General features: G+C 33.8%; 1 protein-coding gene across 2 annotated transcripts in view; it reads right to left on the bottom strand.

Annotated features, from left to right (window-relative positions):
- Positions 1 to 15,648, bottom strand: part of LOC145246732 (ankyrin and armadillo repeat-containing protein-like) — a 272,479-nt gene that overhangs the window by 58,241 nt on the left and 198,590 nt on the right. For both annotated transcript variants that reach the window (XM_080108489.1, XM_080108488.1), the window contains exons 6-10: positions 15,187 to 15,358; positions 12,555 to 12,732; positions 7,161 to 7,383; positions 5,909 to 6,110; positions 1,081 to 1,289 (exon numbers count right to left, since the gene is read on the bottom strand). In XM_080108489.1, the coding sequence (XP_079964615.1) occupies positions 1,081 to 1,289; positions 5,909 to 6,110; positions 7,161 to 7,383; positions 12,555 to 12,732; positions 15,187 to 15,358 (984 nt within the window). The remainder of the gene's footprint in view (positions 1 to 1,080; positions 1,290 to 5,908; positions 6,111 to 7,160; positions 7,384 to 12,554; positions 12,733 to 15,186; positions 15,359 to 15,648) is intronic.

The following is a 15,648-nucleotide window of genomic DNA, read 5'->3' as shown; positions in this document are numbered from 1 at the left end:
TTATTGATGTTCGATACTTATCAGAAGCAATCCGATACAAAACCTATGTAAGAACACTCCCAGATATATCAAGTATCTTTGTGTAAAATTCCATAAAAATCGGTCCAGCCATTTCCAAGTCCATAGGGAACGAACTTACACACAAAGTTCCTTTTTAGTAATAGTATATATATATATATATATATATATATATATATATATATTGTTTTTAAAATATGATTATCCACTGACACGTGTTTCGTCGTCTACGACTCATCAGAGTGGCTGAATCTATCTGGCTGAATATATATATATATATATATATATATATATATATATATATATATATATATATATATATAGTAATAAATAGTGATGTATAGTGATAAATAGTAAGATTGTATATCTAAAAAGAACAAAAGGTGTATGGTTTTTAAAATTTATACTAGAATTGTTTGCATCGACATATACCATAGTGGATATAGCACTTAATAAAATTCAGGTATTCTTCTAGAGATTGAAGGTTCAAAACTCAAAATACAATTGAGAATTTCTTAGGATTTCTACCCAATCATGGCTGACAGAACTAGAGTTAGAATTAAATAAAGGGTTCCATTTGAAATTCCGTTGATTCCTGAGTTCGACAGAAAGATTCCCAAATTTGATATAATATACCTGAAGAAGGTTGGAGATTGCATCCACCAAACCGTTGTGAAAATAACACTTAAGATGAAAACAGTAGTCTGAATAATCTAAATAATATGAAAGCAAAATAAATTTTGGACAAATTCTTTAAACATGTCATCCTTGTTTGAAATAAATTTTATGAAGTGTTTGTATATGGTTTTCATAAAATAAGGTTACTTTGTAGCATATAATATAAACAGATATGTAAGTTGCAGTTAGAATGAAAATATTGTACCTCATACTATGATAAACAATTAATTGCAAGAAATAATTAGTTTAATTGAAGAAAAAGGGAGGGAAATATCAAAACTTTATTTCTTCTTAAGAACGTAAGCTGACACTTTTAAAACAAACACCACTGCATATTAAAATCAAAACAGAAAAGATTATATAATGATCGAACACACAACTTACGCACAAAGGTCTCCCAGACTTGTAACTGTGGACAGTCACACTGTAACAAGTATTGAACCACATGAGTATGACTGTGTAACACGGATAAGTTAACAGCATTGTAACCATTGCTGTCACGGGCTGTAACATTAGCGTTTACATGAATCAGCGTTTTCACAGAAGGTAAGGATCCTGCTGCCGCTGCTAATAACAAAGGAGTCGATCTGGAACTGTTTAAAAACAAAACCATTTTTTAACATGCAATTGTCGTATATGATGGGACGTGATGGGACGATTCCAATATTTTTCCCAATTCCAATACAATTCTCGATTCTGATATAATTACGATTCCGATTCCGATTCTTTATAAATCTCTAAATATTTAACTATGAAGTTGTCATCATGTTCTGATTACCATAAAAACACACCTTAAATGTGCATGTATTTTTCAAACATAGAAACACACTTGTGGGGAGGGATGATTCATAGATTTTAGTTTTACGGATAGTTTAAAATAAATAATAATTATTTTATTATTACAACCAGCAGTGGAAGATTTTGTTTTAAAGAAATTCAAATAAAAAAGATCATTAAAAGAATCGTTTTTGACATCAGAAAAAAGACAGATTTTCTGATTCTGATACCAAAATTCTGACTTTCCGATTCCCTATTCCAATTAATCGTTCCAGTTTTAATGATAATGCAGAATATGGAGATGTATAAAATTAACAGTTAATGTAAAAAATATATATCATGGTTTATGTAAAATTAACAGTTAATATAAAAATGACATAATGGTTTATGTAAAATTAACAGTTAATACAAAAATGACATAATGGTTTATGTAAAATTAACAGTTGGTATAAAAAAATATATAATGGTTTATGTAAAATTAACAATTGATGCAAAAAAATATATAATGGTTTATGTAAAATTAACAGTTAATATAAAAATGACATAATGGTTTATGTAAAATTAACAGTTGGTATAAAAAATATATAATGGTTTATGTAAAATTAACAATTGATGTAAAAAAAAATATATAATGGTTTATGTAAAATTAACAGTTGATGTAAAAAAATATATAATGGTTTATGTAAAATTAACAGTTGATGTAAAAAATATATAATGGTTTATGTAAAATGAACACTTAATGTAAAAAATATATAACGGTTTATGTAAAATTAACAGTTGGTATAAAAAAATTATATAATGGTTTATGTAAAATTAACAGTTGGTATGAAAAAATTATATAATGGTTTATGTAAAATTAACAGTTGGTATAAAAAATTATATAATGGTTTATGTAAAATTAACAGTTGGTATAAAAAATATATAATGGTTTATGTAAGATTAACAATTGATGTAAAAAATATATAATGGTTTATGTAAAATTAACAGTTGGTATAAAAAATATATAATGGTTTATGTAAGATTAACAGTTGATGTAAAAAATATATAATGGCTTAAATAAAATGAACAGTTAATGTAAAAAATATACAACGGTTTATGTAAAATTAACAGTTGGTATAAAAAAAATTATATAATGGTTTATGTAAGATTAACAGTTGGTATTAAAAAATTATATAGTGGTTTATGTAAATTTAACAGTTGGTATAAAAAAATTATATAATGATTTATGTAAAATTAACAGTTGGTATAAAAAAATTATATAATGGTTTATGTAAAATTAACAGTTGGTATAAAAAAATTATATAATGGTTTATGTAAAATTAACAGTTATGAAGAGTAGAAAATGCACTGTAGATGCACTTTTAGCAGTCTGTAACTCTCACTTTCCCTACTTTGTCCTTCAGTCCTCATTTTCCATAAACTATGTTTCTGACAAAGGGAAAACGAAATTGCTGCAACCTGAGATGCCAGTTTAGTGTGAGTGCTATCTTGAGATGACTTGAGTAATTCTATCTATTTGTTTCTATGTGGCTAATAAGGCTGCTAGAAGTAAACGTTTCACATGATAGTCCAAGAATCCAAACCTTCGAGTAACAAAGAAAGCTGTCCTATCAGTGGGTACATAATACCCGAGCTACTGAAGTGACATTTGGTGAATGGTAGTAATAATTCCTTGTGAGGTTTCTTCTATAAATTTAAATAATCTTTCTTTTTTTTTTACTCGTTCTCTTTGTGTTATACTCTTAATTCCTCTGCTGGTCTCTTCCACAAATCCTATATTCCCAATATGATATTAAATCATAAAACAAAACCTAAGAACCTCTACTTCTAACATAGATCCCTACTATCAGGTTTCCCTTTCCAACATTAGGGGCCTACGTTCAAACTTTCCAGGGATTAAAATCTATTTGCAAGAGACCAAACCTGACCTATGTTTCATGCGCAAAACTGGCATGGACCTGTCAGTTTCAATTGATAACTTCATTAAAAATGTCCAAGTGGTTGAACCGGCTTCCTCCAAAGGAGGAAGCATCATGGGAATATCAAATTCACAAGCGATTTCTAGTCGCTTGTATATTCCAATCAAGGGATATGACGACGTGAGGGTTTTTCTTTCAAGGGGGATGTCAACGTCCTCCTACATACAGCGTTTGATTTTCCCAAATGATCACCTATATGGTACCGACCAGACTAACGTTGCTTAGGTGATCTAACAAGAACTAGTGTGTCAACGTAATTAAGCTCTATATAGGTCACAGGTTACTCAAATATAACCTTCAAGTTTAACCTCAAAGATCCTGATGGTTATGAAATGGAATCAGATACGGTTTTCTATGTGTTAGGGGCAGTTCATATGAAGAGCATGATTTTCCTGATATGTGTTTCTGCATTACACTTGTCATTGTATTGCTTTCATCTATGCCTTCTATCGCCCCTCACTGTTGGAGTTACTGTTAATGAGTAAATCTCTGACAAAATTTATAAGATCCTGTCTGTCTACCCTTTTGCTAGCATTCATGTTTGTAGTGACTTAAATGTTCACAATGTTGAATGGCTAGTCTACTCCAACAAAGACCGATGATGAAGGGAAACTTTGTTAGTTTTCCCTTACATATGAGCTTACTTAAATTGCTGACAAACCAGCACACATACTTGATGCTGATGGATATTTTGCAAGCCTTCTTATTCTTTTTTCTGATAACTTGCCCTGAACAGTACGCATCCTCTGTTTCCACAGGGATTTTCCAACCACTCATTTGTCTCAATTAAGATCAAAATGAAGTTCAGCAAGTCCCCTGATCTCCTTTTCGATCACAGAGTTATCGATTAGAACATATCAAGATTCTTTATAGCTCATATTCTTCTTAAATTCATTTTCAAAAAGAAAATGTGTTATATAGTATCCATATATCTGAATTGTTTACCGCTGGTACTTAAAGATTTATACCCTCAAAATATTCTAACAGAAACTGAACAGCTAGACATGGTATACTCTTGAATGGTTTTCATCGCTATTGCCTACAGAAACTACTATTTCAATTGCTTTCAGTGAAATAGATGTTCTGAAATCACAGCCTTCTTCAAAATTGCAGTAAACTACAGCAAAAGAGTTATAGAAAATGCGAAAAAGCCATATGCTTCATTTGTTTTTTTGTTTGTTTTTTTGTTTTTTTACATAGGCATAACCACTTATCAAGGCCCAGAGACCATTTGTTAAATCTAGAGTTGCGGATCAGTGGTTTGGTTCTAATTTTTTTTTTTTTTTTCAATTTACTTATCAGTTTGATCAAGCTGGGGATGGGGCATCCTATGGGATGCCAGACATTCATCTGCTATCTCATATATTCCAACCGAGAGATCTTTTTTTAAAGATTCTAACTGTCCCTTTAAGTGCAATTGTTTAAATCCCTCTTGCACTTGTTTTACCGGGTATATTTGCCCATTAGTTTTTTAAATTCTTTTTCATGAGTTAAGTTGCTGCTGGGTTGTGAAGAACAAACGAGGTCATGAAAAGGTGTGTAACCATTATTAACAGACCAGACTTTTCAGCAAATTTCATCCTTTGTGATCAAAGCCACCTACGCCTTGAATTCCCTCCTATGATTGAAAAAAAAAAAATTAAGCAACATCTGAATCGCAACAAAAAAGAAAAGACCTGGATTTTACCTTTTTGATATGTGCTGAACTAAAGGAAATGACCTCTTAGTTTACTTCTGGAATGAGTTGCTTTGTTTATTTAGGGTTAGCGTAAGTGTATAGGATATGTTGTCAAGTCTACCACAAAGAAGGTAGGCTCCCTCTACTGTACTAGAAAACTTCTTATACCTACTACTATACTATATCTTTATAAAGCCACCATTCAACTGCGCATAAAATATTGTTACTACACCTGGGCTGATTCACCAACAACTATCTCCCTAAGATTCCAGTTTCTTTTCATATTATACGTGTTCTACAATGTCTACCAAACTCCAACTCCTGTTGCAGCGTTACATGTGTTTGTTATGTACATACTTCCACAGACTATGTTCCAATAAACTTATTGTACTTGTATGCCCTCAACAAAAATATCTCCTACCCACCTGACTAGCAGTAAAATTTTACTTCTTTATTGTAGAAGTCTCAAGATGCAGGAAGATATCTTACTCTAATAGCTCTTTTACTTGCCTTTGGAATACCCTTACTGCTTTCTGTTTTCCCAACTGTACTAACACAGAGAAATTTCAATTTAATGTGAACAAATATCTTGTTGCCCAATTCCCCACCTAGATTATGCCCTTAAAATTATTGCCCATATGACAATAGCCCCTTATGATTCCGTGGCAATATGCCCCGTTTGGGTTGAACAAAATAATTTTTTTAATAACTAGAGCTTACATTAAATAAAAAATTAAGGGTATGATTACAGAAATCGCATTTACATGCACCCACTAACCTGTCTTCAGTTTTCAGTTCTGCAAAGGCTTTGTCTCTTTGCAGAAATAATTCTAAGACTGCTGCCTGGTTGTAAAATGCGGCACAATGGATTGGAGTCCATCCATTGTGATCGATGACATCAATTTTTGCCATGTTACCCACGAGGCACATGACAGCATCCAGAGATCCACACTGAGCAGCAAGATGAAGGGCAGCAGGACCTGAAAACAGAATCATCGTTCTCATTTTTTTTTTGTTTTGTTTTCTTTTAATATACAAGAATTAATCATGAAATAAAATTCAAAATTTTGTCCACTAATATCAATCTAGAAAAGTATGTATCGTTATAGTTATATTTATAGCGTATGTATTGTTATAGTTGCATTTATAGCCATTTGTATAGTAATAGTTGCATTTATGGCATATATATCATTGTAGTTGCATTTATAGCCATTTGTATTGTTATAGTTGGATTTATAGCCATTTGTATAGTAATAGTTGCATTTATGGCATATATATCATTGTAGTTGCATGTATAGCCATGTGTATTGTTATAGTTGGATTTATAGCCATTTGTATAGTAATAGTTGCATTTATGGCATATATATCATTGTAGTTGCATTTATAGCCATATGTATTGTTATAGTTGCATTTATAGCATATGTATTGTTATAGTTGCATTTATAGCATATGTATACTTATAGTTGCATTCATAGCATATGTATAGTTATAATTTCATTTATAGCATATGTATAGTTATAATTTCATTTATAGCATATGTATAATTATTGTTGCATTTATAGCATATGTATGGTTAAAGTTGTATTTATAGCCATATGCATAATTATTGTTGCATTTATAGTCATGTATTGTTGCATTTGTAGCATATGTATGATTATTGTCGCATTTGTAGCATATTTTTTGTTATTGTTGCATTTATTGTCATATGTTTAGTTATAGTTTCATTTATAGTCATATGTACAGTCATAGTTGCATTTATTGTCATATGTTTAGTTATAGTTTCATTTATAGGAATTTGTACGGTTATAGTTGCTTTTACAGGCATTTGTATTCTTATAGTTGCATTTATAATCATATGTATAGTTATAGTAACCAGGCAACAAGCTATTATTTGCTCTAAGCTTTAAAAAAAATAGATATTTCTTTGTTTTGTTTTGTCTGCTTTATTGTGTTAACAACTTTCTAGATTATTTCATATTGAATGTTTTTTACAACAACAACAAAAAAATAGTAAAACTGCAATTTCTTACCGGAAGATGATAAGTTATGTCTTCTTAGATTAATATCCATTCCTTCTTGAAGAAGAATGGCAATGATCTCTGGGCGATTATACATTGCCGCATGATGAAGTAATGAATATCCAGCCTCATCAAGTTTCGCTACACTTCGTGCTGAGGGGCTTTTGCGACAGTAGAACTGAAATACTGGTACTAATCCCCTCTGAGCTGCAAGCCTCAGGACATACTGTATATTCTGAAATGAAAATTCGTCAAATATCAACGCCTTTTTAAGAAACAATTTTCTTTTAGCCCAGAGGTTCCCAAACATTTGCCACTTGGGGTCCCTTACCTAAAAGTTTGAAACTATCAGCAACTTAATTTTTTTTTTTTTTTTTTTTTGTGAAGGACAAGAAAAGAAACATCTAAAAAATATTTTACAATTCTGTAATGATTTATTGCTGAATTAAAGCACATTGGCCCAACATGTATTCACAAAAAGAACATGTATTAAAATAATATATTCCAACAGAGACTGAACAGCCAGCCATGGTATATTATTGAATGTCCCATCGCCATTGTCTACAGAAACCACTATTTCAATTGCTTTCAACGAAATAGATGCTCTGAAATCACAGGTTCCTTTAAAATTGCACTAAACTACTGTAAAAAGGTTATAGAAAATGTGACACAGCCCTTTCGTTAAATCTAGAGTTGCAGATCAGTGGCTTGGTTCTCATGAGATTTAAAGAATAAACAAGGTTATGAAAAGGTGCAAGACCTCTACCCACATCATCATTAACAGACCAAACTTTTCAGCAATCCTTTATGATCAAGGTCACCTACACTTTGAATTCCCTCCTATGACTGATAAAAAAAAAAAAAAAATTTGAAGCGAATAACACCAAAAAAAAAAGAAAAAAACCTTTTGGAAAGCATAGATGATGATCGGAGAGTTTCCTGCAAAGCAACCAGAAAGACATCCTCTTTTTCTTTTCTGTATTGTACTTAGCCTTGGTGCCCAGCGTTGCCCGGGTGTTTCTAAGTGTGTGTTAAACAAAAACAAAAAAAAAAAAAAAATTGTAGTAGGCAGGCAGGATTGAACCTGTGACATGAAGGCGAAAAAGAAAGTGGAGGTGTGTGTAAGGGTGTTGGTTGAGCAAAAAACAAGGGGGGGGATTGCGAGGGCAAAAAAAAAGTGGTAGTAGGCAGGAAGGCTCGGACCTATTCTACGGAGGAAAAAAAGAAAGTGAAAAAAACGTGACACGTTAGCTGTTGCGCCCATCACCAAACTAGAAGTGAGGTAGGTTTAAATTAAGGCCAGACAATCAGAAAGAATTGATGACGGCGAAAAAGGCAACCTTTCCCTGTAGAAAAGTGCCCAGTTGCGGTTAAAAGAATGAATGTTTTTAGCCAATTTTTGATATTTGTCATCCGAATGGTCGAGTTTCAAAATGATACTGAGCTCGTGAAAATCCGTCGCCTCTGCCGAAAGTTTTAGGCCGATATACATACATACATACATACATACATACACACACACTAACAGACAGGTGAGATTGACATAATAGACTAGTCTGGGTGTCCGGAGTTGCCCACATGTTTGGAGGTGTGTGTTGAGCAAAAAAAGAAAATGGTAGTAGGCAGCAGGCTTGAACTCGTACCGCAAAGGAGGAAAAGAATGTGAAAAAAAAACGTGACGTGTTTGCTGTTGCGCCCATCGCCAAATCGGAAGTGACGTAGATTTAAATTAAGGCCAGACAATCGAAAAGAGGGGATGACTTTCGAAAATATAGGCGAAAAAAGCGACTCCTCCCTGTAGAAAAGTGCCCAGTTGAAGGTGAAGTAATTAATGTTTTTGGCCAATTTTTCGATATTTGTCAGCTGAAGGGTCGAGTTTTAAAATGATTTTCAATCTCATGAAAATCCGTCGCCTCTGTCGAAAGTTTTAGGCAGACATACAAACACACATACATACATACACACATACATACATACATACACACATACATACATACATACATGATGATGATTGCAACGTCTTGTCTGACGAGTACCACTCTTTCAGACACTTAAAGTCCATGAAGCCGAAAATTACTTTTTTTAGTCCTGTCGGCGAATTCACATGCTCAAGCAGACATGATACTGAAGACGGTCATTGGTATATATACATATATATACATACACGCATGCATACATATATACACATATATACACATACACACATACAAATCTATAAACATACACACATATATATATATACATGCATACATACACAATACATAATATACATACATGCATATACATACACACATGCATACATACACATGTACATACACATGTACACACACATATACAAATACACACACACATATATACATGCATATACACATACAAATACGTACACATATATGCACATATACATACACATACATTTACTTACAATTACATACACATACATATATATGCATTTATACACATACATATATATATGCATATATGCACATACATAGACATACATACACACACAAACATATATATACATATATACATACAAATACACATAAACATATATACACATAGATATACATACAAATACATACACATCTACATACATACATACATACATACATACATACATACATATGTACATACATACATACATATAATGATGGCAGATCAATTATTACATGCTTCCAGCATTTCAGGCCTATATGCGTCGCAACTTTTTCATCGCCACAGGACTATTTTTTATAGACAAATGCCTGAGGGAGTATATATACAAAGATGATGTTACAGAGTTTTAGCTTTGTACGACAGCTCTCTGTTCAAAATTTTGAGATCCAGCAACAAGCAAGAGCAAGATAGCCAGCAACATGTCAAACCGCCCCCTTAAGTAAGACACTCCATCAAATCTCCAATACTAATGATTAATACAATACTATCTCATTGATTACTGTACACGCAATAACCCTTATCCCTGAGTTGCCTCCGGCCCTTGATAAGTGGTGACCCCCATGTAAAAAAAAAAAAAAAACTGCAGACGAGCTTAATACGGGTATTGGTCTCCCGCTTTATGGTTTTTTAAATCAGAGATTTGCTTCTCCTAGAGTGGTCGCCTTCACCACGGCTTACAGGAGCCCTCTCCGCCCCACATACACATGGAAATAAACACATATATGCATACATACAGATGCACGCAAGCATACATATGCATGTACACACACATGCAAACATACACACATAGAGGCACATATATACGCATGTACATACACATGCATATACACACGTACACATATACATACATGTAAAATACACATAAAGGGGCGTTCCAAAAGTCATAAATCCTCAATGATCAGGACGACGATGATGATGGGTACGATTAAATGAGTTTGACATGAATAAAAAAAGAAAAACAGTCCAATACAAACAATTTGTAGAAGAGACAGTCACAACGTTTGTGCAACTTTACAAATGAATGGAAGTAGGAATCGGACGAAAACAAAATCCAAACGATCAGCGTTTAAAGTGGCTGGACTTTTTCTTTTTAGATAAAATGTTTGTTTATAAACCGCACCCGCAACTTTTTTTAGATAAATGTCTGTTTATATAGGACCACACCCACAATAACAGGCTAAAATAGTGTCATATAAGCAAACATAATACGGCATAATCACAGTGATGCATTGCTATAGATAGTGATAATGATGACAAATTTCACACATTATGTTACAAATAAATGGACGTAAGAATCAGACGAAAACAAAAATCGAACAGATCAGTATTAAAAACGCCTGAACTTTTTTCTTTTTAATAAAAGTTTGTTTATAAGACTCACACTTCTGCTGTAGAGGATGATGATGATGATGATGATGATGATGATGATGATGATGATGATGATGATGATGATGACGATGACGATGACAAATTTTACACATTATTTTACAAATAAATGGACGTAGGAATCAGACGAAAACAAAATCGAACAGATCAGTATCAAAAACGCCTGGACATACATACATACATACATACATACATACATTTAAACAGACAGGTGAGAATTATATTATACATGAATAGGCCAGAAAGTCGCTCAATCTCTGGATAGTGGTGGGCTGGCACGTTATGTTAAGTAAACAATGTGCAATCTCCGTCTATATATACCACAGTAACCTACATCTAAAATATCGTTCTCTGAAGATAAAATAAATATTGCAATTTCCCTTCGTGCCCTTCTACCGTTGTGTTACAAGTCAATTTTCTTCATCAATAAACCGTTATTACGATTTTGAAGATATGCTCAATTACTAAATACGGCATATTATGAATGAGATATTTTACAACAACAAAAGGAATAAAAAGATAAATTACACTTAAGTTAACTATTATTTGGTTTATCGAATAAAAAGATAATAAATTACATGTGAAGATAATTTGAAGATAGAAGAAATATTACGAATGAGATATATTACAATAACAAAACGAATAAAAAGATAATAAATTACATGTTAAGTTAACTATTGATTGAGATTGTCGGACTGATTTCCTCATCTTGGTTGTTATCGTCACAACGTTTCGGCCGTTTTGAACTCCGGCCTTCATCAGGTGTTTTGTATCGAACTGGGGAACTGTTTGTTAGGAGTCTCGAACCCAACCCTTTATTATTATTACGGGGGTACCGTGTTCGGACTCCAGCTAGGCTCTGAGACATAGTTGCTAATTCTCTGTTTTGAATGTTACTTTTTCACTGCCTTAGTTCAGGATTGAACTCAGCACCTTTGGGTAACTCCTAGTGACATATGGCTGAGTGGTCCTAGACGTTGTATCAAAGTTTACAGTTACCCAAAGGTAATAATAATAAAGGGTTGGGTTCGAGACTCCTAACAAACAGTTCCCCAGTTCGATACAAAACACCTGATGAAGGCCGGAGGGCAAAACGGCCGAAACGTTGTGACGATAACAACCAAGATGAGGAAGTCAGTCCGACAATCTCACTCAATGAAAACACCTCATCACAAAAATACAGACAATTACTAAGTTAACTATCTTTTAAATAAGTTTTATGATTCATATAAAATGAATAAAAAGTTATCCCTTTAAAAATATGTAAGATGTAATAAAACTGTTAATAAAAATATTTTTAAGGCGCATTTAAAAGTAGTTTGAATAAGTGAGATCAAGAGAATCACGAATAAAATCTTTAAATGACATAGACAAAATTGGAAGGTCCTGTTTAATTGTAACTCTATTTGAGTAATACATTCTTCATTTTAAATAAGAATTAGCATTCAGGAGAAGTTTGTGGAGACAATGAGGACGACATAGGGGTGGAGCTGGTGTGTATAACAGAATTATACACACTTAAGATAACACAAGGTGTTAACCAAAAAAAGGTGCAATGTATGCCTTAGCAAATCTTTTACTTACCTTGCATTTGGCAGCTCGTTTCTGTCCAAAATATTTGCGAAGAACTTCTTGGATGTTGTTTTCAACGCCTACAGGCCTCTTGGACTTCAGTTTAGTCAGTTCGTCATGGTAAGCCTTCACCCAGAGAGGTTCTTGTGGGGGATAAAACGTTTCAAACTCAAGAGTGATGACGTAATACCTACAAGATTAACATTTATAGATTAAAACCTGAATGAATGTTCGTCTGTCAGAACGACAAAGACCATCTGAACATCCTAGAGATGATGGAGGACATGCACTAGGAGTTTGTTTAAAGTTAAGCTCGTTTAAGCTGAGCCAACCTCACTCTCTCATCCTAACCAGCCTGATCTAGCAGCAGAGACAGCTCGAACAGTTCTGAGTTGCCAGAGACAGCTCGAAGGTGCAGGAGTTGCCGGAAGTGTTAACGTCCTCCTACATACAACGCCTGGTATTCCCAAATGGTCACTCATCTGGTACTGGCCAAGCTCAACTTTGCTGAACTTCAGTGATCTTATGAGAGCCTGTGTGTCAATGTGATTATGTTGTTATTATCATGAACAAACTTCACTTTCTTTTCTCTTGTTTAAAATTAGGACCTAATAATTAAGACCTATGTAACTACTAATCTAGATAGCTTCACATGCCTTGCTGTAAACTGGTCCTATCTCATACAAAATTCCTTGAAAATTTGAAGAGAAAATGTATCATACGAAAATTAATTCTTCTTTTTTGCCATTGCTGATATATATGTTCTGTGAACTAATTCTTTGCTCCGCTTCTATCTCACTAAAGTCCGCAACAAAATCGTTTGAACTACTGTTGTGAGTGTTATTTTCACAACGTTTCGGTCGATGTAATCACCAACTTTCTTCAGATGTATAGTGTCTAATATGGTTATCTTTCTGACGAATTTGGGAATCTTTCTTCAAACTCAGGAATCTTCAAATGGGTCCCTTTATTTAATTCACGATGGTAGCATGCTCTCGTTCCGCCAGTCCTGACCTGATTGAAGTCCTAAGAAATTTGCAACTGTATTTAGAGTGTCGGTGCCTACACTAAGGATTGAACCTTCAACTTCTAGTGCTTGGTAAAAATTCAGTTATAAATTACACTCTTCTGCAGCAGGAGCTATGTTTGAATGTGTATGCAAATTAACAAGTGTGCTCAGGCTTGCGTCTGGAGAAAAAGAAAAAACAGCACCACATGGTTGAGAGAAACAAAGTCGGCGCCGAAGGAGGTCAACGTGTAAAGTGAAATCAAGAATGGTCTGGCTGTGGCTAGCATGCAGTCGGAAGAAAGAGAAATGCATGGCAAGTAAGATGAACATGTGGCCCTGTACTGGCTGCGAGAGACTCTTTAAGCTGGTGTCGAGGCGGGGAGAAAGAAAAACGGTAATAAACGACTTATGTTTAAAAAGAAAAACAAAATGTCAACCTGAATTTATTTATGCTTGCTTTGTTTGTCCATTTGCGACGCTACCCACGTTACAGTTGTAGGACCACACCCACAGTAACAGACTAAAACAGTGTCATATAAGCAAACATAATATGGCATAATGACATTGTCCCATTGGTTCCCGTTGGATCACTGAAATTAAACAATGCTGAACCTGGTCAGTACCAGATGGGTGACCATTTGGTAATACCATATACTTTATTTAAGAGGATGTGGACACCTGCCTGCAAGAACTGCAAGAACAGAACCTTGTCATCTCCCTTCATAGAGATATACATGCAACTGGTGGCTGCTTGTGAATTTGATATTCCCTTGAAACATCCTCCTAGGGTAAATGGCACTGCATGAGATGACATGCAAGCAGATTTAGTCAACAGCAGAAGGCAGTCACGTTCAACGATACAGGCTTAAAACTGGCATACTCATTAAGAACTAACAGTCCAATGAAATATGAATCACTGTGACTGCAGTAGCCTTGCTTTTTTTCTCTTTGAGAAGGGATTGGTTTATGGACAATATACTGAGATGCGACTACCGGGGAATACCAATGGGGCTACTCAGGTTATTTTTGTGGTGTGCTGGCTTTTCCTTTCCAACATCCTGGCCTTGTGCCATATCTCCCATCTGTAGGGAAGACGTAAATACCAGAAAAGTTAGTTAAATTAAGCAGTTACTGTAGCGTAAAGAGAAAAAAAGAGAGAAAGATGGAGAGGGAAGAAGAGAAAGAAAGGGAGCTGGAAAGAGAAAGAGAGAAAGAGAAATAGAGGAGTGAAAGAAAGAGAGTGGGAAAGAAAGAAAGAAAGCAAGAAAGAAAGAAAGAACGAAAGATAGGGAAAGAGAACAGGGATAGGAAAGAGATAAAGACAGAGGATGAGGGTAGGCAGAGTGAGAGATATAAAGAGCAAGAGAAAGAGGGCGGAAAGAGAGAGAAAAAGCAAGAGGGTAGAAGACGGAGAGAGAAAAAGAGTGAAAGAGAGAAAGGGAATGAGAGGGTAGGAGAGAATGAGAGTGAAAAATAGAGAGAGATAGAGAGAAATAGAAAAAGAAAGAAGTGAGAGACAGGAGAGAAAGAAAGAGATAGGATCAGAGAAAGGGCAGTACAGAAAGAGAGGGAGAAAGAGATAGAGAAAAAGAAAGAAAGAGAGAGGAGGGAAGAGGAGAAGTAATTACTTTCTACCTTTTCCCTTCAATTTCTTGCACAGGAACAGCATAATTGTTTTTTAAAGGTTGGTCTGGCCAAAGCATTTTATCCAAATGCGCTATTGCTGCTGTCTTTATTTCATCATAAGATTCAATAATGCATTTATCGGGTTCAATTGGTTTGGCTGTGTTTAAATCAATCGAAATTCCTGAAAAATAAGAAATGGTGCTTGTGCAGTATAATGGCATTTGAAAATAATAAGATTGCATAATTGGCACAATTTAAAATAATGTAAAAGTTGCACTAATTTCAAATATTTTCTAATGTACACAATTTCAAATAATATATGGTTAACAGAATTTCAAATGATAGATAATTTACAAAATTTAGAATAATATATAATTCACACAATTTCAAATAATATATAATTTACACAATTTCAAGTAATATATAATTTACATAATTTAAAATGATATAATATTTACACAATTTCAAATA

This window comes from Euprymna scolopes, chromosome 24, assembly GCF_053919585.1.
Source record: "Euprymna scolopes isolate OS-2025 chromosome 24, ASM5391958v1, whole genome shotgun sequence".
Classification (NCBI taxonomy): domain Eukaryota; kingdom Metazoa; phylum Mollusca; class Cephalopoda; order Sepiida; family Sepiolidae; genus Euprymna; species Euprymna scolopes.
Note: the sequence above shows the minus strand (reverse complement) of the source record. Positions and strands in the feature narration are given on the sequence as shown.